Here is a 14,783-nt window from a genome sequence, read left to right as displayed (position 1 = left end):
ATCCTAGTCATGACTGAAGGTATAATGAAGTTAGGAGGGCAAAACTTAGCATGGGGGAGATTTTTCTGGCTGGCATCAGCACTCTTCCTGTTGTGTTTTAAACATAAATTTGTCACTAGACACCAATTTATTTATTATCATGGGATTAGGGAAGATAGAAGTTGTTTTTTTTTTTTTTTTAAAAAAAGTAAAAGTTAAAAGTGCACTGTTAAATTGCTATTTCACCTTCAGCTGCTGCAATATTTGGGCTGCTTCCTTTGTTTAGGTACTTAGTTTGCAGGATAAAGTAACCACTGCATGTTTTTATATTTTGGGGGTAGAAGTCCACTTTTGTTAGTTTCCTTGGTTATATAGAGAGCAGTAACCGTTAAGCAATGTACTTAAAGTGCCATTATCCTAAATTGCTATTTATATAATTTTTTAAAATATAAACATTTTAATTTGATAGCTCATGTGGACACAAAGTTACTTTAGCTTACGTAATTTTGGGAACACTGTGATTTCTGCAAGTATTTAGCCATTTTAAGTAGATAGATGTGTAAAAGTTGTTTTTTCATAAACCTTTTCAGTGTTTCAGTAAATGTTTTTCTACCGTTGTGATTTGATGTTTTTATTTTTGAAAAAGAGCTTATTTATAGCTAATATTTCTTAGTGAAAATATGCAGCTGATCATTTGAATGAATGGGCAGGAGAGGATGCTTTCTAAATAAAATATCTCCTCTTTAGAGAAGTAAATGATTGGTAGATGACTCCTTGCCCTTAGGTTGTCTGTTACTTCTTCGCTTGTTAATTATTCTGAACTCGAGAGAACATTACTGGGCCAATGCAAAACTGTCATTTTTCCACTGAGATTCCCATTAGCTGTGAGTAATTCCATCTTAAGATGGATTATTGCAGTTTAAATTCTCTACAGTGTGCTGCATGTATTTCATTACTAGGTACTATACCTGGGAAAATGTCATTTATTATTTCATGCACCAAATATTCTGTCTGCTCTGATGTACGTACTCGTCTGACAAGAGCAGTTGCTGGCCTGCACTCACGTGCCGTTAGCTGTGTTTGAATCTCATATCTGCCATCCTGAAGTGTTCATGCAAAGAGAAAAACTGAACAAAGGTAGTTTAGAGCATTTCTGCTGCTTGTTTGCTTTAACAATGTTGTAAGAGAGTAGGAAGGATGTTATTAACCTAGTGGTACATAAACAGTGCACAAGACAGCACTGTCCCATGTATATTAATGAGGTATCAAAAGACATCTGTAGCTTGGCAGGGATAATTTTTAAAAATTACTTTTGCTGTTTAATTGCAGCTTTTGTCTTTTATTGATTTTATTTAAGCTGTCATTAGCAGCGCATTAATAGAACAGTGCAGAATTTATTTTTAACTAACACAGAAATAAATACTAATATAATGAGACAGGCGTCATTCCAGCATCCTTTCCATATGTTGGCTGGGCTCCGGTGAGATGATGTGAAGCTGATTTAGTTTTTAGTGAAGGTTAATTGACAGTAAAACTGTGAGAATGGTTGAGATCTTATAAAAAAGAACGTTGCGTACCTGTCCATATATATTTGCGTTCATGGCAGAAGATAATTTAAGCAGTTTAAAAGTCTTGGTCTCTGTTGTGTTCTTACCAGTGCAGCCAATGTATGCTAAAAAGCTGGTTTGTTTAGTTACTGGCCTGTAAGTGCTGTCCAGCTGCCACAGCAACGCACTATTAACCAAAAGTTGAGGAGAGCAGCAGCCCGCTCAGGCTGGAGTAGACAGCTGTGCTTTGTCGTAGTTCACTGGCCACCAGCAAGGGCTAGAGAGGAATGCGAGCGCTGACGATTCTCACCAGGCCCAGAAAGGCGGTATGTTCCCAGGAGGTTAACGTGGGATATGTTACGAGATAATTGAAGGGCATTAGCACTTATTAGAAATTAAAAGGGAAGCAGAGTTCCTTAAGGCCTGCTATTGCAATAGGTGTTCGGGGAGGATGAAGTGTTTCTAATTAACAACCTGTGTGCTTTCTGGCTGCGCTGTAGATTTTTCTGTTTGACCACTTGGCCTCTGGCTCACAATTACTCAAGCCGAACACTGTAAGCATGTGAATAAGTGTTAGTGTTTTTCTTAGTGATTAAAGAAAAAGACAAGGTTTTTCTGGAAAATTGGTGCAGTGTTTATCTAAAGTGGGAGCACCACGAGATGATATCTTACTGAAATGTTTCTTAACCGTTTTCCTTCCAGCATGCAAAATAACCAGCATACATAATAGAGTAGAAAAACACACTGTAGACAGATGTAACTCTCCTCAGTGAGGGAAGATTTATACCCTCCTGCTGCCTTCTGTCTCCCATCCTGGGGAAGAAAGGAGGGAAATACTCAAACATTGCTTCTGGTGCTGCTTCTTCAGAAGAAAATATTAATAGATTATAGGTGGGTAAGTTTCCCAGAATATCTTGGATGTTTCCAATTTTATGTTGCATGCTTTGGAATTTTCGTAGTAGAACACCCGCTTTTCCTCAGTTATGAGCATTTTTAAAGTGGTGTACATTCTGCTTACTTGTAGGTGATGGCAATTACCACCATTAGTGGAAAGCCCCACTGCTGTACTGCTTTCTGCTTCCATCTGCAGCTTGCTGCGGATGTGCTTGGGGGACATTGGTTCTTTGATATCTCTATCCCGGAGACTCCAAAGTTGCAGGAATTGGCAGATTTCTGTAGCTTTTTGCAAGCTGCAGTTCCCAAGGCGTTGTGGTGATAACTCTGGTGAGAGTTTCCTCACTTTTGATTGTGCGTTTGAGAGTACAGTCTACAATAAAGAAAAAAATGATTTAAAAAAAATAGTATGTATCCGATAGTTCAATCCAGGTCAAGAAGTAAATCAGCATTTTTTGTATCTGTCAATGACTTACCTCATCATTAAGTGATACTGCCAGTGGAGTGAAATCTTTTTTTTGCTGTTCAAGGAGTCCTGAAGGTAGTTCGTAGAGCATATCCTGAGAGCTGCATCTTTCATCTTTGGCAAACTATGAATTACTGTGACTGCACTGAGCCAAGCCATGCCCTTCATTTCTTTGTAACAGTAAGGAAAACGTAGCATTATTATAGAGAGAAAGATATTTGCTCCTGTGTTATAATTTGTTTGTTTACTCCTTGCTGCTAGCAAAGGCTTAGAGATGCAGGAGGTAAATGCACTGTTTATCCGATCTTTAGTCTATAGTGATTGCAAATCTTCAAAAGGTCATTTTTTCTGGAGATTATAGGAGCAAAGCTGTATGGGTTTTCGTCTCTTCACTCTCCCCATCAGTGCAGTGCTATTTTTGCTTAAAAAGTGATGGTCTGTGCTAATACTCACTTTTTGAGATACGATGAAGGGAGCTAGAAGGATATGTCTGAAACTTACTGAGACACTTGCAGCATTCTACATGAAAATTTCCTTCCAAATATAAGTAGTGGCAACAAAGAGAAAATGTTTTGAAAATATACAAATAGATTATTTAAAAGATTTCAGCTTCAGTCCTCCTCCTGGGTGCTTGGGGAAAAAAAAAGTACTTCCTTCTGAGAACAGGCTCCAGAAAACTTTGGCCATCCTCTAAATTGATGCTAAACCAAAATAAGGAGAGAGAAAACAGTCACATCCACTCTCTTAATTTCCCATAGAAAGGCTTTGTTCTTCAGAGTCTCTACATGTTACCTGTTACCAGAAAGGACAACGCTTTCAAGGCACTTCATGAAAATTGCAGCTTGGCCCTATCATTTGTTCTGAAGGAAGTGGATGGAAAAGGTAGGGCATTTGGGGTTCGAATAGGATGTTGCCTGCATTTTATAAAACTCTCCTAGTTATGGCTAAAATCAACCTATTAAAGAAAAGAGGTGGTGGTTTATTGATAGGACTGTTGGGGTGTCACCTCTGGATTGCTACAATCTGCATCCCAGCCTGTGTGGTTTTGGGAGATCATTTTGGTTAGCCACCTACCTAGCCTGAGTAGGAGAGCTTGCTTTGCTGTGTTTAGTGCTCCTGATACCAGCACTTGTGCACCAGCTAAAATCAGGTTTAGGTCTATGCAGAGAGGATCTGTATGTGCACTAACTCTCCTTGCATAAATACACCCACATACTGTGTGTGGTACTAGTGCTCAAAGAACTGCTGGGATCAGAACAGATCAGATCTCAAACTGCTAATGTGCTTTTGAAAAAAACCAGTCATCAGTATGTTGGTTGAAAGTAATTAGTGAACCGGCATTATTTACTTGAAATGGAAGAATCCCATGAAGAGATTATGTGAATTGGTGTCATTAGTCTGAAGCAGTCATGTTCCTCTTTCTGTATATCCCATACTGAAGTTGCAGGTATAGAACACTAAGTTACAATACACAAATTTATACTTACTGCTGTTCAACACCCCCCTCACTTAAAATGTCCTGAATTACAAATGCAGCATAGATTAAGTGATCCTCTGTTTACACCAACAGTTCTCTCTGTCCTTAATTTTGTCCTCCTACCCATAGCTTTGAACATCTGGAAATTAATGTCAGATTTTTAGCACAATTCTTCATACATGACAGTTCAGTTGTACAGCAAACCTCTTCTGCCTCTTAAATCAGCTTTGCCACTTGTCCTCACCATGGGAGACAAAAAAAAAAAAAAGGCTAAAAAAATCTTTACCAAAGTAAAAGGGATGATTCATGAAGATTTTTCATGGTCAACAAAGTATTTAAAACCTGATTAGACATCTGAAAGAGAGAATTTATCATGGGTTTATGTTTCACTGCGCTATGTGAGCTAACTGGATAATCACATCCTCGGTAAAAATCCCTTGCTATGACAGAAACAGCCTGGAAATAAGTGTGACTCACTGGCTGATTATACTAGTGCCATAACCTTATGGAAGGGAAATTTCCTGTATGTTCAGAACTTAAAGGATGTCGTCGTTATCATTTCACACATGCTCATATCACTAAGAATTCTGCAATTTGGCTTCTGGGTTGGTTGTGGGTTTTTGTTTGGTCATTTTCCTGCACAAAGACCTTGATCACATTCGCTTTAATATTGGTTGCACATTGGATTTAAGTTAAAACTTTGCAAGAGAGGTTTGTTCTGAGAGTTTCCCATATATGTAATCCTAATACTTTTCTATAGAAGAGTGTCTGGGAAGATTATTAGAACCATGATTTTTTTTCATAAAAAGAGAAATCTTTGTAGAACTGATGTGTAATACTGCACAGCAGTATTGGTAAATAGTAGAATGAAACAGCAAATTCTTTGCTTGGAGATTAATAGAGGTGAAAATCATGTTTCAAAAACCACTCGGCTGACCTGGCAGGTAAAGAAGAATCTCTCCTGCAAAGCCCTCACTTTTCAGTTCTAAAGCTAATCTCTCACAGTTACCAGAATGACTTTGCAGGACTTGAAGCCTCTGCCCGTTCTTGGAAATTAAAAACCGCTGGGGAATGTTTCTCGGACATGATCTCAGCGATTTTATGCAGTGAAATTATTAAATGTTTCCTGGCACAACTTGGGCTGATTTTTTAGCACTCTCCTGGGTGGTTCCTGGGCAGTCTGGGAGTTGACATAAGCAAGGGACTTCTCGCACGTGGTGGCCTGTGGTCAGCAATCCCTTTTGGCAGATAAGGGAACATAGGCACATAATGTGAACTTAATTTTGCTGTTTGGCTGCAGCAGTGGGGAGCTGCTGGAGGGTGGGCTTGAACTGCTGATGTAGGTGTCTGAAAAGCAGCAGTAAGGAAGACAGGTTGTGATTCTAACTGAAATGTTTTGTTTAATTTTATTATCTTTTCCCTGTATGAGTTTTGTCAATGTTATTATTTTACCACATAGTTACTCTTTAAGGTTGGGGGAAGAAAACATTCTTGCAGGTATTCTGTATCAGTCACAAAGGAAAATATTAATTCTTCTGCAATCAGCAGAGATTTCTGAAGTGCTGAGATTAGCACTGATGGGGATGTATATTATCAAATAACATGTTTTGTGCATGTTAGATGTAAAGCTTGAAGCTGCCCTTTCACCTATTCTTCAGAGTTATTGGTATGTTAAAAGAAAACAAGGACAAACAGTAGGGGTTTTGCTCTTTGGTGAGCCAACAATTTTGGAACAGATTGAACTAAACTGGAAATTTTTGTGTTTTCCAGATCTGCCTGAAACGCTGTCTAAACAAACTAAAAATGTTTAACGAAGCATTTAATATTTCAGTGTTTTTTCTTTGACTTTCCCTAACGTAGGACAATATTGAAACAAAAATTGAATTCATAAAGTAGCAGTCAAAATATTTCTCTTAGATCTTGCCCCTTCTTGAGCTGAAACTGTCAGGTATGGTCTGAGGTCATGAATAGGTCTTGGTTAACCTGTACTGTGTTTTCAGGAAATTGATTTTATGCCGAACAATAATCGAGTTCTACCTATATTCTCTGATTTTGGTAAATAACAAAATACCTAATTTGGGAACTATTTTTGTTATTATTAAACTATAATCATGTAAACAAGCAACTAGTGCTCTGATGTTTTATATTACACACTAGTAAACAATAGATGAGTATGTGCTTTTGTGCTTTTTTTTGATCTTAAGTATACATATTTTCCTAAATTTAATCTCAGAATTAACTTAATGTCTTCCTCTTAATCTAGAAGAGCCGTACAATCAGTTAATAAATAGGGAATACCTGGTTCAATCTATAAGTCTCCACATCCTTTGGAAAGGATGCTGCAGAGTAGGATTGTAGGGAGCTGTTTCCATAGCCCAAAGCAGGAGTGAGTGGTGCTTTGTTGCCCTCAGGTACGGGCCGTGCTTCTCTTTCACTTGCCCAGGAAATTCAAAAACAGCTTAGCTGATAAAATCGGTGGGGAATTTGGACATTTAAAATTAGTTTGGCTTCAATGAGAACATGTACACAGCAGAGGAAAAAAGAGCAACCATGTAAACTGAATTTTTACTTCACCATTTCTTCCAAAGAATCCACGTCTGTCAATGCAGTCGCATAAGACAACAGGGTTTTCCAGGATGTGGTTGTGTGCACAGAAACCAAACGTCTCCTGGCCTCTTATTAAGTACTACTGCAAGACAGTCTGTTGCTCCTTACCAAACCACTATGGTCTGCCCATGATCTGTACCATTACCTTAGCTGAGCTTCCAGCACCCTGCTGTTTCTGGCCAGCTCCTCAAAATGGAATCTTTTCTCTAGACAGACTGAGAACCCATAGTAACAGTGCTATAGCTTTGAGTGGAAAATACTGTATTACTGTATATTAACTGTTCTTCAAGATCTAGCTGTCATGTCATCATGGCTACGTCATGAATCTGCTGCGTGGACAAGCCTCGTGTTATATGATGTGCTCTCTTTTTTATTTCCTAAATAATGGCATTTGAAAAATAATGTGTTATAACCAAACAAGGGAGAGAAGAGAGTAGGGAAATAGAGGATACTGGCAAAAGCAAAAAGAATAGGGAAATAATTGCAGTACAAAAGGTAAAACAAAAAGATAGCAGTTGGTGTGACAAGTTGATTAACGCAATAGGTTGGTTGTATTGTTGGTGAGTGTTTAAACAGCAGCTGCCTCCAACTCACTAACTGAATTCATCAGTGTTCTTAGATCTGAGACTGCTTGTCAGTTTGAGTATTGCCAGTTGTTTGTTTTGAACCAGAGTAGAGATTAATAATCAGCCAAAAATTTATTTCTAGCATCTTTTACTTTCTTTAATACTATCTAAATTTGAGGAAAAATTTTTAAGTTATTGACATCAATATGCATCAGAAAAATAATTATTGTAAAGATCACTGATAAAGAAAATCTCTGATGGTTCCTTTCCTGTATGTATCTTCTTGAAACCATGCAGAAAACTTTTTATTTTTTACAAATTGTTGGAGGTTTTATTATATCAACTTTATCCTTCAACATAAAGGATTGTTGCCTAATATTCCTATATATGTTTTATCTGAGTTCTGCTCTGAATCAGCAGTCCTCCAGAACTAGGCTGAAATGTGTTTATTTCCTTCTTAGTCACGTTTTATTCTTCTGAACGTTATAACGCAACATCTTCATAGTTCACAAGAATCCCATCTTTCCCCTTTGAAAAAGTTAAGGCTACCTTCTAGAACTGTAGTGCTGCATGTTAAAACAGTTGATTTTTCTCTGAAGCATTTCAGTGAATCACAGTGACATGTACAATGCCGAAATAGAGCTGCTTTCACTCCAAAAACTACTTATTTTTTGATAAGAAAAAGAAAGGCAAGCAGACAGTATTCTGTTCACAATCTTTGAGAGGACTGAAAACACTCTTTAGAGAAGCTGCTGCTTGAAAGTTCTGGGTTGTGATAGTCATCACAAAAAAAAAAGGGTAGATAAGCAAAATTGTGTAAGATTGAGAACTGTTAGCAATCCCTTCTATTGGAAGAAATGTCTGTGTTGCTATTGTTGGATGGAATTAAAGAGGAGCATCTCACTTTTGCCATTTTTCTGTGTCAGCACTGGATTTTGACAAGAAAAACCCAGCAGGCCCAAAAACTGCTTGCTTGAGTCTGCTAAAAAGGAAGGTTCCCCCAAAGTACATGCGCTATTAGACATGAATTCAGACTGAAGTCGCTGCTAGCATACAGGATCCTTGTGTTGATAGAAAGCTGCCTATCTATTTTACCTGATGCACCGCTTCAGGACAACTTAGCATTTCCAGTATCATGAATACTTGGAGCTGGAAAAGTTCTAACAAGAAGCATATATTGCAAAGTGTTAAAATGCATCTCCTCCAAAAACCCTGCACAGGCATGTCAGTGTGATGGATAATCAAAAGCCAGAATGTGCCCTCATATGTGTGCTTGACTTTATAAGGCCTCTTGAGAGGCTTCTTTTTTTCCTCACACCATTTTCATTGTCTCTGCTCCACTGCTTAGAGGTCCAAACAATTTATCATCTGAATTTAAAAACAACAGAAAATAACTGCTGGTTTCCTTTGTCTCATTTGATAGGCATGCAGCATTATCCCAATAGGAATTTAAGATGATAAAACACCAAGTGAGATAGAAGGCAGACCGAAATAGTTATGTCATCGTTAAACTCACAGCACCCTTGGCTGTTACGATGTTTGTGCTGTGTTGTAAGCCTCAAATGAACAATTTGAAAGTAAATGAATAAAAATAGTACTATAAGTTAGAGAGGTGTTTGTGTCCTCAGATGTTAACGGTAGACGCTTTCACTATTCCTCTTAAAATTGTGTCTGTATGTGAAATAGAAGTTTGCTGGATATTTTGGGAGTCATCTTCCTTCCCTTTAGTGTGACTTCAGAGCTGTTTGAGTATGGTTTGTGATGGAGAGAATATCCAAAACTAGGGCTATACCTTCACACTGTTATAGGGTCAGATATCACTGTTATGGTTGTGCTGAGCCTGAGTCAGAAGCCAATAAATCCAGCTGACATGGCACCAGCTGGATTCATGCTGTTTGCGGTGAAACTTCTTCAGGTTTTCATGAGCCAGGGGAAGCAGTGTTGTCACGTTGCTAACAGACAGCTGAGTGTAGGGCCTCACTTTGTTTAACTAGATACATCAGTCACCGTGGAGAACACTTCAAGAGGTGTTAGAAACATTGTCATTGCAGTGCATTGAAAAGTATTAGCAGAGCTTAGCAAGGCATCTGACGGTGATCAAATATTCCTCTTAAATTAAAAGCATGTTTAGGTATTCTGCTCAGCCTGTTCCTAGGTAGCTAATAATGGAGTTGGATCTTCTTGTTCTATTTTGAGGATGTCTTATTGAATCATGCATAGAATGATGTGACTAATTTGTGGAACAGAAGTCCCTGTGCATCAACTGTTCACTGTGGTTTTCCTGGGGGGAAGATAGGACTTTTTATGTTGAAAGACACTGATCATTCTTTTCAGCATATCAAAGAACAAATGTACCGTAGATTTTTCTATTGAAGAAAAAAAAAATAATAGAACAAATGGCTTTTATCTGTATTTCCATCATTACATCTGCATAAATCTCACCGATGCTAATGGGACTTGTAGCAACATAGATAAAAGACAGCCACACTGTTGATGAGATGTGGAGCAAACCAGAGCAAGGCACACCACAGGAGTAGGAGGGTTCATCCCTGTAGGGGCAGCCTGCAAGCGTGTAGCTGAGCCTGCTTAGAATAAACTACCGGCATGCAAAGCGAAGGCTCTCCGGAATGAAGTAGCCAACAGTGGCTAATGCAGTGGCTGTGCAAACTTACCGAATGCTGAACTTCATTGCTGCCTAGATGGATCTTTTCGGAGACAAAAAGAGTTTGGTCTCTGCATCCGCTCTGCCATAGGTGCACATGTGAAGTCTGTGGTGGAAGACACGCAGGACAGTCTGAAAGCACCGGGGTTCTGACTGGGAAAGAATAAATGAGACTGTGAGGGTTGAGCTATGGCTCTCAATTGTGGGCATAGTGGGGTTAGGCTGAAACCAGCTGGCTCAAGATAAAGAGTAGAAAAGGGGTGAGGGGACAGTGCAAAAGGGGTCAAAGAGGCAGACTTGTGGAATCCTGTAGAGATTAAGAAAGGAAAAGGAAAACCAGCAATCAGCATGTTTTTAAAAGTAGGTAGAAATACATGATAAAGGAGAAAATTGACAAAGAACAATACCTTTAGTCCTCACAACTGCTCACAAATGGTAACGTTATCACTGTGAGAAGAGGAGGAAGGAAGTTCTGGGAGTGGACCCTAGGACAAAGGCATTAACTGGAGTGATCTGATACAGAGCACAGAATTATTTATTTCGGTGTAAGCCGTGGTGTTGACAAAGTCAGCATAGCAGTCAGTTAGCTTCACTCCTTGACAGTTTGAGAGGATTTTGTCTAAAATACTTTTTGAGTTCTGTCCAAATTCTATCCATGGACGCTTGAAAACTACAGATCAAAAGCAGCAAACATGCTGACACCAGTAATTGCTTTGACCTAGATTCAAATATTGGGGATTTTACTTTTTATCTTTCATTTTGCTATTTTAAATGGTATGGGTTGTCCTCTTTACTAGCGTAACATACAGATTGAATGTTCAAAGCAAAGAAAGAAATTAAGAACTTATTTTGGAAGGCTTCTTTAAAAGGAAAATTGTGCAAGGAATAGTTTTGATCAGCGTCTTTCCTAGGATCCCACCTGTAATTGCAGTTCTTACACCTCTCTTGCTGTCCAGGCTCAGGAAACTCAACATTGCCTTTTAACAGGCGAGTCAGTAAGGCAGGCTTTTGGTAAGATGCAGTGACTGCTGCTGTCTTCGATGCACCCGTCTCGTTTTACCTGGGGCTGTGTGATACTACCTTTACAGTCCTATTGCCTCTGTATGGTCTGCCAGCATCTTCTTTCTTGAAAAAATGGCATACTTGGGACATGTGCTTTCAAAAAAGCAGTGTTTTAATCTGATATTAACAACATAAAACATAAGTTTAAGTCCACAAAGAAAAATGGCAAGTTTTCTTTTCATCCCAGAATACTCAGAGTAAATAGAAGAATAAAAATCTTTTCAGTCCTTACTGCCCAAAGGCAGTCGATAAACAGGACTCCCGAGTGTATGCAAATAGGATTAAGGTCAGAGGGATTGAAGAGGTATGGTTGAAGTATGCATAATTCTACTCATAGAGAAGCTACAAAGACTGCAATAGAAAAGACTGGCAAGTGGTTTGCAAGTATCCCTGCTGCGCTGGTGGGAAAGTGTCCGCCCAGCATCCGGTGATTTGGTAGACCGTTGCTGTAAGCAGCCTAGTTCCTAGCTAAGTTGACTGAACAAGGTACAAGGTCATTTTCTTACAGGAATGTAGGTGTGAGCCTTTAAATAAAAGGAACTGCTGTTGGCTTCAAAACTGAGTCACCAGTACTGATGAATTTTTGAAGAAGTCTATTTACCATTATTAAAAACTATTTTAGAATAGTTGTTAATTCTTTCAAAAAAGAGCATGTGCCCTTTCTATTTCTGCCTGTCTATTTCCTAATGGATAGCGAAGCAGGACTGAAAAACCTTTGAAGACCACGGAGACACTATTTTATCAGTGTTGCATTGTGACATATTCATGATCTTTTTTTCTTTGCTTCCTTAACGATTTTTTTTTTTAATTCCTTATTTCATTTCTGTTCGGGTGTGTGTGTTCATGTTAGTGATAGTATAGTTCATCTCATAAGTTACTTAATGTTAACTTGTGAGTACTCCTCCGAGGCACCTACCAGGCTTAATAACAAATTAACCACCTAGTCATCGTGCTTCCCAGGTCAGCTGTAGAAAACAATAAATATGTTGGAAGTACTTAAGATAAATCTATCTCATCACAATGGCTGTAAAGTTTCTCTTTGTCAAAATACCTACGTGTTGGCTTTCTTTGCTGTTTAAATGCTGTTCTGTTTGTTCCTAACTTCCCCTGTTTAACAGCAGACAAACCCAGGGAGCACTGAATGAATCGGATGATCCCGAAACAGGCTGTCTAACTGATAACAAGCCAACTTCTCGACACTTCTATCCTGTCGCCTTGCTGCTTGTCAGCTCACACTTGCTGGTTGTGTGGCTTATTTTAAGTCTTGCTTTGCTATTAGCCAAATATCAATAAACTTCACTTGTGTTCCTTTCTTTTCTACAAACAGCAACAAACTAACTCTAGAAAAAGAATTATGCTGTAACATTTCTACAGTCTCAGACCCCAAGGATTCATCTTTAAGATACAACTGTCTGAAATGTACTGTGTTTTTGTTTGGTTTTTTTTTTTTCTGAACTCTAAGAAGTATACTATGCATTGAGTGAATTGATTTGCTCTTTCTGTTCATGGTAAAGCTTTCCCACTGTAATTATCTCAAAGAAAGCCCACTTACAATGCTGTCACTGTATACAAGAAGGTGTGGAATCCTGAATGCTTGAACCCCTCTTTCCAGAGTAATTAGTCTGACAAAAAAAAAAAAAATTAAAAATTAATTTGCACAGCACAAACTAACTCCTAGACAAATATTAACAGGGTGGTGGTTTGTGAGACTTAACTTTCATTGTGTTATTTTCATTGTTATTAGCTGATGGGATCCTTTTTGTTTATCAAATGGTTATTACTTTGCTACAACTAACCCTTTTCTGTCAAGTAACTAAATGGAATAGAGTAAGTTCTGTTTTGTAATGATATTAACCTGTTTGTAATTGTTGCTTTAGTTGCTTTTGCTTTCAAGACGCTTTTATATTCTTTTTAACAAAGTCCTGTTTATGTCTTGATGCACCACTTTGGCACTTGTGACTTTTGTACTGTATGTGAACAAACGTCCTTCCTTTATAAAGCAGAGAGTTGGATTGGGCTCTTGGAAAAGCCATTCTCTCTTTCTTTCTTCTTTTTTGTTTTTTTTTCATTGCAAAGCTGAACATATGGGAAATGAAGCAGAGATGAAACTTTCCTTCACAAATCTCTAGGGCCAGACTTAACAAAATGCCTTATTCCTAGAATACGCATTTTTAGGGCAATGTGTATTCTCACGTATATAGGAAACAATTTGAAAAAAGTATAAGAAGGTTTAAAAAGCAAATATATTTCTGGAATTAGAACAAAATGTATGATTAAAATATTTAATTTTTTTTTTTACTAAACTTTAAACCTCAAGGGCAAATATATTAGGAGAGAAAAAAAAATCTGATCATCTATTTCTGAGGGCAATAACTGTACTGGGCCTGGCCTTGGATTTAATTTTGTAAGATGTATCATCACTTGTGGAAAACAAAAATGTAGAGTTGAATCTTTGTTATTTTTACTTCAACTGTTGCTGAAACTCTGCAATGAACAAATAAAGCATATTTATTTATTCTGTGTTTCATGAAGTTGTACTTTTTCCCCCTTTCACTAGAGAAGGATGCCGCATAGAAAATGTACTGAAGAATGTCAAATGCAGAAAGTATGCATTCAACATGATACAGCTGATGGCTTTCCCAAAGTACTACAGACCTCCAGAAGGGACATATGGAAAAGCTGACACCTAAGTTTAACAAAAATGTGATCAGGAACATACATCATGCTAATCAGTGAATATAAAATGGCTGTTTATGACTTATTAATTGGGAATGTGTAACCAGTTGAGGTGTTATTTTTATCAGGTTTTTATCATATTACATTAAAATAATTCCAGTTAGTCAAAATATCATGAAAAAGCAATGGACTGAATACTCTCAAATATATCCAACTTTTCTTTGTTAAGTTGAAGCTTAGTGTGACTCATAAGCCGGCTGGAAGTAGGTTTTTGGGTGGTTTGGTCGAAGATTAAAAAGGGAAATGTCATTTGCCATAGGAACTGAGGTTAGCAGTCTGGAAGGTGGCATTCTGACTCTGCACCAAAACCTGAAGTTTGATTTAAGGAGTCTCTTCTGCTGGAAATAGTGTTTTCTGGAACGAGTGAAGCACTGAGGTCTTGATCAATAATGATTAAATCTTCACAGAAGAGTTTATGAAAGATATTAATGTTAATACTTGGGCTGAATAGAATTTTTGTAATTACATTTAGCTTCTTTACATAAGCATGGTAACTTCATAATATGTTTTTAGTAGTTACAGTCTGTAATTTCAGTAATTCCATTCTGACTCCTTGCAGTTCATTTGGATGAACAAGATCATTCTTGTCTTTCTGTACCACAGCCAAATACCACTGACTTCACTTTTGCTGTCACATAAATCACAGTGAAATCAGGGAATTAGTTCTTAAAGTGACCTAAATTTGACCTGTCATGTTCCTGTTTACTGTAAACCCTTAAAACTAAATTTTCTCTAGCGGTAGGGAAAATGAGTAGTATGTACAGGAATTAATGTATCTTTAGGCTAT

General features: G+C 37.9%; 1 protein-coding gene across 9 annotated transcripts in view; it reads left to right on the top strand.

Annotated features, from left to right (window-relative positions):
* Nucleotides 1-13,950, top strand: part of INPP4B (inositol polyphosphate-4-phosphatase type II B) — a 282,937-nt gene extending 268,987 nt beyond the window's left edge. For 6 of the 9 annotated variants that reach the window (XM_086612544.1, XM_086612542.1, XM_086612548.1 and 3 more), the window contains one exon: nucleotides 13,818-13,950. In XM_086612544.1, the coding sequence (XP_086468670.1) occupies nucleotides 13,818-13,950 (133 nt within the window). Of the gene's footprint in view, nucleotides 1-12,378; nucleotides 12,554-13,817 lie in introns of those variants that run through there. The other 3 variants (XM_086612543.1, XM_086612545.1, XM_086612546.1) reach the window with 2 other exon arrangements.
* The last annotated feature ends 833 nt before the right edge of the window (nucleotides 13,951-14,783 follow it).

This window comes from Tauraco erythrolophus, chromosome 5 (genome assembly GCF_009769465.1).
Source record: "Tauraco erythrolophus isolate bTauEry1 chromosome 5, bTauEry1.pri, whole genome shotgun sequence".
In the NCBI taxonomy this organism is placed as follows: domain Eukaryota; kingdom Metazoa; phylum Chordata; class Aves; order Musophagiformes; family Musophagidae; genus Tauraco; species Tauraco erythrolophus.
This window is presented reverse-complemented; position numbering and strand designations above follow the sequence as displayed.